The 12,916-nt window shown below is 42.2% G+C and overlaps 1 protein-coding gene across 1 annotated transcript in view; it reads right to left on the reverse strand.

The window, feature by feature from the left end:
• Window positions 1-12,916, reverse strand: part of gli2a (GLI family zinc finger 2a) — a 110,531-nt gene that overhangs the window by 47,613 nt on the left and 50,002 nt on the right. The window contains exon 3 of the mRNA XM_056289167.1: window positions 7,115-7,220. Within this exon, the coding sequence (XP_056145142.1) occupies window positions 7,115-7,220 (106 nt within the window). The remainder of the gene's footprint in view (window positions 1-7,114; window positions 7,221-12,916) is intronic.

Below are 12,916 nucleotides of genomic sequence, written 5' to 3' on the forward strand. Positions count from 1 at the left end.
CTGCTATCTGAGTAAACTGGCGCTGAAGGTGACTCTCGCTTATCAGCAAGACATTCAGATTCATTCACTATGTCAGTTTGCATACCCAAGAGCTCTGACTTCGTGCATTGCTCACATAGATCAATTTAGACTTAATAACACAACAAAATTGTAAAACTAGTGAATAGATGAGGGTATGAGTAAGCAAGTTAGCATTAGGATAACTGAATGAAATGGGGTTTTTTTTGCTATACAACATAGTTGTGGTCTCTCTAGAGCTTGACTCATTGCACTGATGGCAAGCCTTGGATGTTAGATGCCTTAATTGAAAACTTAATTGGCTAACAAAGTTGAATCTGATTCTAATGGATTCTGATTGTAAGAATTATTTGGAAAGACCCTCCTAATAGTGTGCTTAGATCCCTTTTCAGCAGTTCATGTCACTGTTGTCTGAAAGCTTGTAAAATCATTCTTTAACCTCTCCTCTTTTCTTTTTTTTTTTAACCTACATCCTCCCTCATGATTTATTCAACCTTTATTTATACTCGGAAATATATTGAGCTGGAGACCTCATTTACAATGTAGCCGAGCAAAAAAAAAAACAAAAACAAAAAAAACACACAAACAACACATGCTAGGTGCCAAGAATTCAGAAGGAAAAAAATGGCGATAAAAAAGTATAAGCAATAAAAAAAAACAAATTAGCCAAATACTAACATATTAAAACCTAAAAAAAATAAAGCAATTTAAAATATACAACAAATGAATCAGTGAAAAACAAAAGCAGTTGGAAATGAGATGATGAAATTAAAAATTTAATTTGCCCTAAGGATAAAAATGAGGTAAGTTTTAGGATGGTCTGCATGTTATTCCAGGTTGCAGGTGCACAGTGTGAAAAACTGGATTTTCCAAGCTCAGTAAAAACAGCCGGCATCTGCAATGTGAGCCAATCATTTGAGCGCATTCGATAAGGGCCCGCATTAAAAGACAACAACACTTGGGTTGATTTAATTGGCAAAGTTGGTAAAGGATCATAACATTAACACAGACTGACCCGGAAATAATTTTTTATTGAATGATCAAGTATACTTTTGCACACATTGATGATGCTATCTTGCCTCGCAGCAAATCAGAAAAAAGTTGGCGTCTAACTACACTACGTTGCATTGACATAGGATGAAATAAGCTGCTTAATTTGCATGATGACTATTGTAAGAGTACTTGAAAAATGGTTGCCTTAAGCAAAGCTTTAGCAAAACTCATATACAGTGATATTGCCTCCAACTGTATAAAACATTTTAATTAATAATTGTCCTCATTAAATTAAATTGTGCCTTTCAACTCCCAAAACATTTGCAGTATTTTGTTTTAAGCATATATCCATCACCACTACGTATTTCTCTCTAAGCCTATGGCAGGCCAACATGTCAACACAGACCGTTCTAGTTGTGGTAAATCTCTCAAACAACAAGGTGCGTGTTTGAGGCCTTGATAATAAGGTGAAATTTACTGCCATTGCCTGACAGGAGGCTGCAAATAATAGCTCCATCTGACAGGTACTATTATTGAAGCCTTGTCGATCCGCCTTCTCACTGACAAGATGTTACTTGAATCTGTGTGTGTGTGTGTGTGTGTGTGTGTGTGTGTGTGTGTGTGCGTGTGTGTGTGTGTGTGTGTGTGTGTGTGTGTGTGTGGTGTGTGTGTGTGTTTTCTTTTTCTTTCACAGGCTTCAGTAGCAGAAGTGGTGGGCAGCTTTCTTAAGGTTTGGGGGCCTGGGAGAGCCTTGTCACTAAATCAGGGACTTTAAAAAAAAAGTCCATCATACCATGGCAATATGGGTGGCTGCCTCGTTGATTGATGACTGAGTGCTTGCATTATTTGTGTAAATACAGTTAATATAATCAGATTAATGCCTTAATTCACTAAGTAAATTTATGCCTACCATGAAACTCAGAGAGAGAGCGAGAGAGAGAGAGATGTTTCCACAAGGTAATTGCTGTTTGCCTCAGTGTTGGGTACTGTGTGATTACACGTTCACTGTTGTGCCATTGTTAAAGCATTGCTGTGAGAAAAAGTGATTTGGACAGGGCAGAGCTTGTACAGCATATGAGTAAGCTTGGGGAGTAAGTAAATACCAGTGTGCGTACACATGAAGAGATAGCTGGCGGGGGTGGATTTCACTATGATTAGTATTAAGTCTGAGAGAGACTAGATCCAAGGTTGGTTCTCTCCCTTTAACCTTTTGGGGAATGTGGTACTTGAACAGCAAAAAAAAAAAAAAAAAAAGATGGAAAAAGGAGAAGATGGGGGGGGGGCTAGAATATAGAAATGTCCTCTGAATAGGACTTTAAATGAGTTATCGGAGGCAAAGGCACAGTCACCGTTTTACCATCCATGTAATTTTGTTATTTGGTGAATTTCCAAATGTTGCCCTGTGAATCACAGACTTTTAAATTAATGTTATTAGAGAAGGGCTGGCCTGAACGCCATTTTTTATACTTCAGGGTTTCATTCGCAATTTTTTTTTATTAACAATAATAACAGTAATATTTTGTGGTCCTTGAAAACAGTGTTATGATAGGTCCAGTAAGGGGGGGGGGGGTATATTCATTTTGGTAATGTGTAAATGAAGCATGAAACAACGTAGTGATGTTATTTCACGCAATGCAATTGCATAAACTCTCAGAACAGGACATGGCAACTTCTGATGGCAAATTTAGTGTTCAACCTTTTTTGGATTATCGGCACCAACAATTAAAATGTTTCCACATATCGTTATAACTTCACATCAGGCTTTGGGCATCTGTATGTAGTGAATTTGGAGATGAACTACGTGGATAGATGAACGCCGCTGACAACGCATCCCTTCTCTTGGCGATACATGGAATGAACTACCAGGATATTTAAAGCTCAGTTAATATAGAAAAAAAACATGCATGTTAACAAACATCCAGCAATAAGTTACTAATGGAAATTATTTATTTTATTATTTGAATGGGGGGATGAAAATATTTGAAACTAATGCAAAGTTTGTTTTAAACAGTGATGGCCTTTTCTTCTGTTCAGTGATAGCTCTGAGAAAAATATTGTCTCTTCACTGCAACAAGTTGTTGCTTATGTAACCTGGTCTAAAGGTGGGGTGGGTTTACAAAGGACTAAACTACCTCCTGTATACATCTGGTGTTTCCTATCTTGCTCTAGTGCATTACTTCAGTCTATATTCATGATTCCTCGCTGACGGTCTCTTTGACCAATCAACCAGTTACCCACCACCATGGCATTTTCCCTTCAGACCAAAGGCATGATGAATTATGGTACGACACACCATCGTCTGTAACTCTGAACATCCCAGGTGACAGGATTAAATCGCCGAGCTGCTCCACAGGGGTTATTCTGAGATCCTGCCTTTGTTTGTTTGTGGGACTCTGATCAGGGCGCCAATGATAGGGACACAACATAATACCAAGGGACAAGTCTTCAAAGAAAGGACAGGGTGAAAAGGGGGACTAAAACTGGGACAAACTTTGGGATGATAAAACTTCCATGAGATGGAATTGTAGATTATAATTTGAGGATATCAATCTATAATTTAGCTCTAATAAAGTTTTTTTTTTTTTGAGCATAAGAGGACAATGCTGAGACCCTGTGATAAACCGCGACATTTTCTGGCTATTGATTTTCTATATCGCAGCGTTTTGATTCATGGGTCCCTTGTCTTTTCACGAGTGCATTCCTGGCAGTAATTCAGCGGAGAATATAAATCCAGCCTATAGCCGTGACGACGAGACCAGGCAGGAGCCAGCTATCAACCGCATAGGACAACGCCACGCCTGTCAAACCCACTGACAGCAAATAGGCAAGCTGAACTGCCTGACACCCCCCTCGCTCCTTAAAAGAAACAAAACAAAAACAATGAGTGGAGTAAAACCCATCAACCTAAATGACTGGATCTGTGAAATCCATTTAATCAACACATTCCTGGAATGGGGCTTGAACAGGCTGATTGCCTGCTGAGTTGGACTGAGTCTGTTTGTGTACAGGGGCGGTGCAAGGCCACAGCCCCACCGCACAAAAAAAACCTTGGCATATTTTAGCGCTGCAATTTTGCCCCCCCTCCCCGTTTTTCTCATCCGTTGCATCGTTGTTGAGGTTCTGGGAACGGAAGACTGGATTCTGGTTGCTAATTACTTCTTCAAACACAGTGGCCAGCTTCCCCCGGCTTGTGGGTTTACATAAAGGGTGCCCAACTCTGCAGCAAACAGCACATAAACTATTGTCTCTATGTTCCAGCTCTACTGTAAAACCACCACACTCTTGTCAGTGTGATCCAGAGACAGCTCAGATATTCCGTTTTTTCCACCTCTTTCTGCAATGCTGAGTTCATGACTTCAACCAAAGGTCAGTTACCAGCAACATGTGCCACCAAAGGAACAGAGCACTTTGGACCATTTACAGCAGCTCTATCTCTTGCCACTGCACCACTGGGCAAGCCATGTAGAGTGGGTTTTTATTTTTGGAGAGCTGACACTTCGTCCTTCCCATTTTCTTTGTATCCATCACTCCTTGGGGTGAGTTCGGTGGATGAGGACTGATACCACTGTAACTTTACCTAAGAAATAATGCCTTTTAGGGAATGTAGTTCATACTGGGAATGCCATGAGGATGTGAGCAGTCAATCCTAGACCTCTGTTGCCAACATTTCCCGTCTCTCTTCTGTTTATAACGCTACTGGTTTAAAAAAAAAAAAAGACTGGAAAAAAGCAAACCTATGAAAAATCACCTTTTTGTACGGTTTTACTAACAAACTACACACTCGGCATGGAATAAAGAATGCAATGCAACACTGCCTTGCAATTGGACAGTTTGAATCAGACTTAAAACTGTGATGTCTGGGGTGCACAGGTAAACTTAAGCTCACGGAATGACCAGAATGACCCACATCATTCCCTTTGATGGGAGACAGAGGGCCTATCAGTGAGACAGTCAGTAGAGCCGTGAGTACCTCTGCAGTTGTAGCCGGCTCTGCGTAATGACATCGCTGACAGAGAGACCCGGAGCCCTCATTATGTTACATGCAAACAATGATGGAAGGGCGCCTTTGCTATGGAGACTTCACGCTCCTCCAGAAGAAACGCGCAGCCTCGACACTCAGCAGCCGGCTGCTACCGAAGTACTGCCAACATGCCCTCGTGCACCAGTGACATGGCTCTCCATTTTGTTGAGGCGACGCGTCTGTAATTAGGCGAATTTGGTGCGGGCTATGGAGAAGATAGCTAGATCAAGGTCTTGATGAATTAGGGGGAGTGCTCAGTCACAGTCCCATCACATTAATCAAGACAGACGAAGGTGTGGAGCGACTGTTTTACTTTCTTCTCCGCCCCTCTTTTCGTAGGTGATGAATAGCTTTGCCCCGCGCCATGCCGAGTATCACCTGATCTAGCTGAATTTAAATGTAACAGCAGCAGCTAATCCCAAACCACTATTGATCTTGTTTCTGGCTTCCCTTTCATGTGTATATTTAAGATAAGCAGTAGGCTCGGCTGGCAGTGCGAAGAAGTCCAAACCTCATCAGTAATGCAATGTGAGGGTTTGTAAATTTATGTGTAGAGCTGATACGAAGTTGAAGGCCTAAATTGTTGTTTCTTCTATTGCTCAGTTTGTTTTTCTACCCCACTCTGTCAGTTTGGTTGAAAAGTTCCCGAGTACATTTATGAACAAACTTTTCCATCCAAGTACTCTTTTGATGTATGTTTGACCTACTTAGGTATTTCTGTTTAGGTAACCATATTTATTTAAGGAGTCTGAATGGACATTATGAAGCATACGTTTTTCTCCCCAATTGTACTTTGCTAATTACCCTATTTTCCAATCCGTCCCAGTCGCTGCTCCACCCCCTCTGCCAATCTGGAGGGGGGGGGGGGCTGCAGACTACCACATGCCTCCTCACATACATGTGGAGTCACCTGCTGCTGCTTTTCACCTGACAGTAAGGAGTTTCGCCAGGGGGATGTAGTGCATGGGAAGATCATGCTATTCCCCCTAGTTCCCCCTCCCCCCGAACAGGTGCCCCAACCGAGTGACCAGAGAGGAGGCACTAGTGCAGCGACCAGGACACATACCCACATCCGGCTTCCCACCCGCAGACACGGCCAATTGTGTCTGTAGGGACGCCCGACCAAGCCGGAGGTTACACGGGGATTTGTACTGGCGATCCCTGTATTGGTAGGCAATGGAATAGACCACTACGCTACCCGGACACTCTATTTTGTACAATCTTGCATATGTACTCAAAATAACAAACCAGTTTTGAGTATTTGTATCTGTCCTGTTTTCCCCTCTACCTTTTGTAGAGGGGAAAACAAACGTCATACTGTGCTCAGTACATTGATGCTATACTTATGTACAATTTTACTGTATGGAAGCTTAAATTTACTAGCGCTACTCTTATTATTGTGTTGCCACTTTTAGTTAAAAAAAAAGAACTGTGATTTTCAAATATTGTCTGTTGGTAGGCTCTCTCAAGGGAGCTGTATTAAAAGCAAGAAGATTTCTTGGCAGCAACCCATAGCAATTTGGATGATGTGAGTGCCAAAGAGCTCTCCAAGTCCCACACCGTGAAACGTTAGGAAGGGAGATAGGAGAGGAAATGTTAACATTGTGTTGTATCAGTGCTAATGCGGCACGTCTCCTTTCGTCTCTCTTCAACACACACACACACACACACACACACACACACACACACACACACACACACACACACACACACACACACACACACACACACACACTTTCTCTGTATCTTGTCTGACTTTGATGTATGTGGACTTGGCACTCTCCCTGTGGCTCAGAGTGAGGCTCTCGCTGTTTCTAACCCTGGCGTCGACAAAGAGGGAGGAGTCTCCTATTCTCAGAGAGACGGCAATGAAGGGTGACAACTGGCCCCTGAACTCACATTCTGACACGCCCGCACGGAGCAGCCCTTTACCATTGCATATACATGTGCAGGGAATGTTCAGGTGTTTCTTGAGACCTACAGTACATCAACGATGCTCAGAGTATTTTTGTATACATGAAATAATGGGAGTTTGTTTTCACTACAAGTTAAGAGTGACCAGGGACACCTTAGGGCACTTACCCGTGCATGGCGTGGAGAGGATGTGGCTCATAATGATACCGTCCCTCGTGGTGTCGCATGTCAATGGGGATGGGCGTGTGGAATGTGGGGAAGAGGTGGTGGGCACCTGTGAGTGAGAAAGAGTAGAGGAAGAAAAATAAAACACGTTATAAACAGGAGAACTTTTTAAAAGTATAACTTTCAAGTTCAATATTTCAGTGATCAACCCCCGCCCCCCACCACCATCACACACACACACACAATTGAAAAACACAGCTAGTTTGGAAGATGAGCATTAGCCAACGTGATTCTCAGAGCTGGCTGAGTGGTTTGTGTGAAATATTGGCACTATCAAACAGGAGGCGAGGGCTAAATAAATAATCAAAGTCACCCTGAGACGTCCTACATCTCCCATAAGAGAGGGATCACACACTGCCTTTCACAAAGACCTGTAGCCAGGCTGGCTTTGAACTAGGAGCCACAGAGGGGAGAAGAAGGGGGTGAAGGAGACCAAAAAAGGAAGAGGGGACTGTGCTTTCTGTAAGGATGCCCCCCCTCACCCCACACGTGGAACAAACTGAATGACTTACTGAGGACACCTCAGACCCTAGACTGGACTTGCCTAAAAACATTTTTTAAGAGAAAGATTTTGGGTGAATTGTAAATGGTGTGCCACTTTTTTGCTTTGCATCTTATTTTCTTTCATTCTTTTTTTAAACACTGTAAATAATGCTCTTTGAAATGAATGAGATATGCATTATTAAATCCCATAAGGCAGAATATTTTGGCTTCTCCGTCCAATTTGGGTGTAGGTTCAGCCATTTTGTGGGCCCCAAATAGGGGTTAAGTGTGCTGTTTAAGTACACTGAGACATTTATGGAACCATCGATAATCAAATCTTGGCCTTCTGGTTTTGGGAAGACCTCACAAACAACTTGGTCATCTTGGTGTAATTAGACCACTTAACTGTGGGCCGAGGAACTGGTAACAATGCAGGTGAGGACAGATACAAATACTCAAAACTGGTTTGTTATTTTGAGTACATATGCAAGATTGTACAAAATAGAGTGTCCGGGTAGCGTAGTGGTCTATTCCATTGCCTACCAACACGGGGATCGCCAGTACAAATCCCCATGTTACTTCCGGCTTGGTTGGGCGTCCCTACAGACACAATTGGCTGTGTCTACGGGTGGGAAGTCGGATGTGGGTATGTGTCCTGTTCACTGCACTAGCGTCTCCTCTGGTTGGTCAAGGCACCTGTTCGGGGGGGAGGGGGAACTGGGAGGGAATAGCGTGATCTTTCCATGTGCTACATCCCCCTGACGAAACTCCTCACTGTCAGGTGAAAAGAAGTGGCTGGCGACTCCACATGTATGTGAGGAGGCATGTGGTAGTCTGCAGCCCTCCCCGGATCGGCAGAGGGGGTGGAGCAGCGACCGGGATGACTCGGAAACATGGGGTAATTGGCCAGATACAACTGGGGAGAAAAAAAAGGGGGGGGATAATAATAATAATAATAATAAAAAGATTGTATAAAACAAATACTATATCATCATCATCGTTATCGTCAAGAGGAGGAATGCTAAGAACAAAAACAACAGGGAGCCGAGCAAGACCGGCAAATATTACAGCAACTCATAGTGATTCGCTGATAGTGATTCACTCCATGCCAGCAACACAGCAGGAGATGCAACTGTACCGTTTATAGTTCCCATATTCCACCAGTAATTGGGACCTTCCAGACAGTTTGTGGCTTTTGCCCTGAGAACTGTACAACCATTAACGGTACTCGCAATCTAATAAGGCCGATGCAGGATTTATACAACAATGACTATGTTTTTTTTTTTTTATGTGAGAGACAAAATATGCACAATTCAGCCATTTCCTGCCATAAAAGGTCTGATAGCTTGGGGGAAGTCTCCTTAGAGTGGAACAGCAGATTGTCATTAATTACTGTTATTACGAGGTCTGAGTAATAGTTAAAATGAGGACTTTTTTTTCTTCTTTAAACACTGAATATTAAGAGTGATGACAAATGTACACCAACACCCATCTGCTTCCCTCAGTTAGACGTGCATCACATGTTTCAGATGTTTAATACAGAAAAATGAAGCTAATACAGATAATTAGCCCAGACATTAACAATGACAATGCTGGATTGACTCTGGAAGTGTCCGTAGAGCTAAATTGAGTTTTGTGTTTGTGTGCGCTGTGGCCTAAAGGGAAGCAACAGGGACAGCGAGAAGGAGGAGAGAAGTAAAGCTCCCATGGGTTGAGTCTTTGGTTGCTGAAAGGATTACTTTGGATACCCATGGTTCAGCAAGCACAGTATGACCTGGGAGACGAGACCACCAGGGTTAAATGTCAAAGCTCAGGAGGAGCAGATCATTATCTGTATCTGGGAGGACCACTGGGACTGTAAGGGAGAGGGGAATGAGAGCCACCGAGGAAAAGCCTTTTCCCACTAACGCAATGGCAATGAGTTATGAGGAAGTTTAAAGCCAGAATGAATCAACTGCAATTACGCTACAAACTTTTTTTTACATCTAGAAAACGGTAGCTTTACCGTCTTTTGAGCAAGAGTTAAAAGGATGGTATATTAAATGATTAGGTTTTTAGGTTACTTTTTACTATTTTTTTTGCAGAACATGTCATTTTGGATCTGAAAGGATCAGAGTTATGAGTCAGCAGTCATTTGTATTTTTTTTTCTAGGTTTTTCCTCATTCACAGCATTTGCTATGTTAAGCCCTTGGAGCCTGAAGGTCTTTCTTAAAAAAAAAACCTTTTTTAAAACACCTTGCTGTTTGAGATGTGCTCCAGCTTTCCTATGTCACAAAGTCCTGGTACTCTGAAGACAAGGCAAAACAGGATTTTTCCCTTGGGGGTTATTGTGAAAAGCTGAATGTTGTTTTTAGTGGATGCCAGACACAAAGACAGACATCACTGCGACTTAACCCTGATTGAGTCTATTGTCTTAATGATTGCCTCTGTCGTACCACCATGCTCCCTGCAGTTAAGTCTGGTGTGACTGCACACCATTGGACTACAGGTGATATGTTTCTGTAAAGACTGTTTCAACTGGGCAACAGTTGACTAGTAGGGAGTTTGTTTACCCGCAAAGGTTAGTTTTTCCCTTGACACCTGACCGACTAAGATGTAAATTTCTTAATATCGAACACGCAAATTGGGAAAACAGCTTCACCTCACAATCATGGAGCAGAGAAAATTGCACAGAAAGTATGTGGTAAAAATTCCTCTGCACCCATCCACTCCTCATCGCCTCTCTTCATCTCCTCTTGTCTCTGAGCTGACAAACGGGGCCTCGGTGTTTATGTCAAGATCTACATCGCTGGATCTCAGCCAACAACTTTCTGTGGCCTTTGTGTGAGGGGGGAAGACTGCTTAGAAGTCAACTTGTGTGTTATAAAGCCAAAAGAAGAAGCCAGTAAATGAGGGAGAGGGAGTGAGAGCTGGGTTAAGGATTCTGAGCTTTGTTTCAGAAAGTGAAGACAGAGGCCTGAGCTTTGTCACTGCTTGGCACGTCTCTGGTATGATAGAGCTTGTTGAGAGGGTGGAGAGGGCACAGGTCAAGGAGTCACTCAGAAGCAGACTAAGAGACCAGATTGCGTAAACCGAGAATGGGATATTGTATCTGAAATCAACCCAATAGGGGCAACATTGGAGTCTCCAAAAGCATTATTCGGTATTTAAATGCCAGTGATTGGACACCAGATTAATTGCTTTACCCAGGAAACTGATGAATTCTGATGGGCTTCATATCGAAGACTATTTTTTGATCATGCATGTGGATGTGCACCCATCTATAGTACCTACAAACAATGACATATAGTGTCAGAGCAAAACTGTTATGTGACTTTATTGTGAACAGAACAATATGGGATCACGGTGACTTAAGTTTGTAATTGGAAGTAGGCCTATTATTGAATGCATATTTTCATTTGAGTAGCAAAGGTACTATATCATTTACATACTATCCTGATTGAATGCTTAACACTGATATTGTAAAACAGATGCTTGCACTGGTTCAACTGAGCTAAAGTTAGCTCATCTGAATCATGCTTTTGGCTAACCAGCAACTTAGAAAAGCAAGTAAGAAAGCAAAAAACACTTTAAAACTTAAGTCAAAAGACTGATTTGTATGAGCACATTGAAGGTGATAGAGCACATCTTACTTGTATCTCTTTCTATGGCGTTTCTGTTAAACCCTACCGCAAAATAAATCACATGGGCAATAACAAGTGATAGAATGTGAGGGAGAAGCCAAAAGAGAATAGTGGTTGGGGTGCAGAAAAACATAGTTTGCTAATTTTCTTACCAATGACTATAGTAATAATAATACATGATAATAAAGCAAAATGTTTAATGTCTTAGCATATATTTTTAAACACACTCACAAACATTTTTGGGGGGTTCAATCGTCAGCCCTCCCACCAACTCTACACACCACAGAGGAAAACAAACCACCAAGGCCCCCCAGGCCCCCAGAGAGGGCCAAAGATTTCTAAAAAAAATGTAACGAGTCATCAGTTTTAATTTCATTTTATGAATTCATAATTTGGCAATCAACATCTAAACAAAATGTTTCTGAGGAACCCTTCAAACCTTTCTATTCCGTTTGTGTTGGAATGTGATGGGTTTAAATGGAAGAAACTCCTTTGTCTCCCTATCAGAATTTTACTGCCTCTGCTGGGAGGAAAAATGCTATGCTCTCAGCTCTGTGATTGGTGGTCCAGCTATAATTTTACGGCGGTCCGAGTAATAGTAATTCAACGAGAGAGTAATTTAAAATGACAGTAAAATTGACCAATCATATCGTCCCTCTAAATGGGCGGGCTTTGTCATCGGTAACTTTATGATAAATTCCGCCTGCTGCGATGGGCTGAGTGCGAATCACAGGCTAGCTGGCGGGCGTGGGTTAACGCGATAAACTAGCTAGCTAGTTAGCCTTTTGGTTCGCGATGGAAGCCGCAAGTAACGTTACCTCTAGGGAGGAGGGCGTCGTTGCAAATTTATTATCCACGCCGTTTTCAGGATTAGGAAGAGCTACACCAGAGCTTAACTTGGTGAGTTATTTAAAATCTAATAGGCTGCCGTGCCAAATGATTTTATTCTGGCCGCCGCTGCCACTAGGATTTATCTGAGAAAACGGTCATTATACAGAATTACCGGTCAATCTGTAAATTTATCCACTCAGCGCTCATTATGCACATTTACCGTAACATATATATTTTAACAGGTTGCTGTGCCAATCTAATAATATCATCTATTCACAATATTGCTTGTTTGCGGTGGTGGGTTCCCAAAATGCCATGGTCGCTGTTCACTGTCTATGGTTTGAAGTGTCTGTCACTAACGGTTGCCTGGCTCTGTGTGCGCTGTCGTGATTTAATTTTGTTGGTTTTGTGCTGTAGGAGGGGGGTGGCTGTCATGCGTTTTGCACCCCAGCCCGTTGTCACCATACTCTGCTGAAGTGCACAGTTTGCGTGATGATGCGATTATTTGTAAGGAGCATTTGCATTTTGCTTTAGAATTTAGCTGTTGTTTGTTTTTGTTGTTTTTTTTTGGCGACTCTCCTTGCTGTTTGCTCGTTGCATTACCTGGGCTTGACTAGCGTCTTAATTTTTGTTTCACGGCAGGAATTGCCATAGGTAACTTTTGCAGTAGAATAGGAGAGGACAGTAAACTAGGCTGGTAGTTTGCATTATTTTCCCGACGAGGGAAGGGGGGTCAGATCGTATAGCTAAACGTGAGACTAAATGTCATTTTGTGAGTGAATAAGTTAAGAAGAGGACAAGTTCATG

This window comes from Lampris incognitus, chromosome 11 (assembly GCF_029633865.1).
Source record: "Lampris incognitus isolate fLamInc1 chromosome 11, fLamInc1.hap2, whole genome shotgun sequence".
Lineage (NCBI taxonomy): Eukaryota > Metazoa > Chordata > Actinopteri > Lampriformes > Lampridae > Lampris > Lampris incognitus.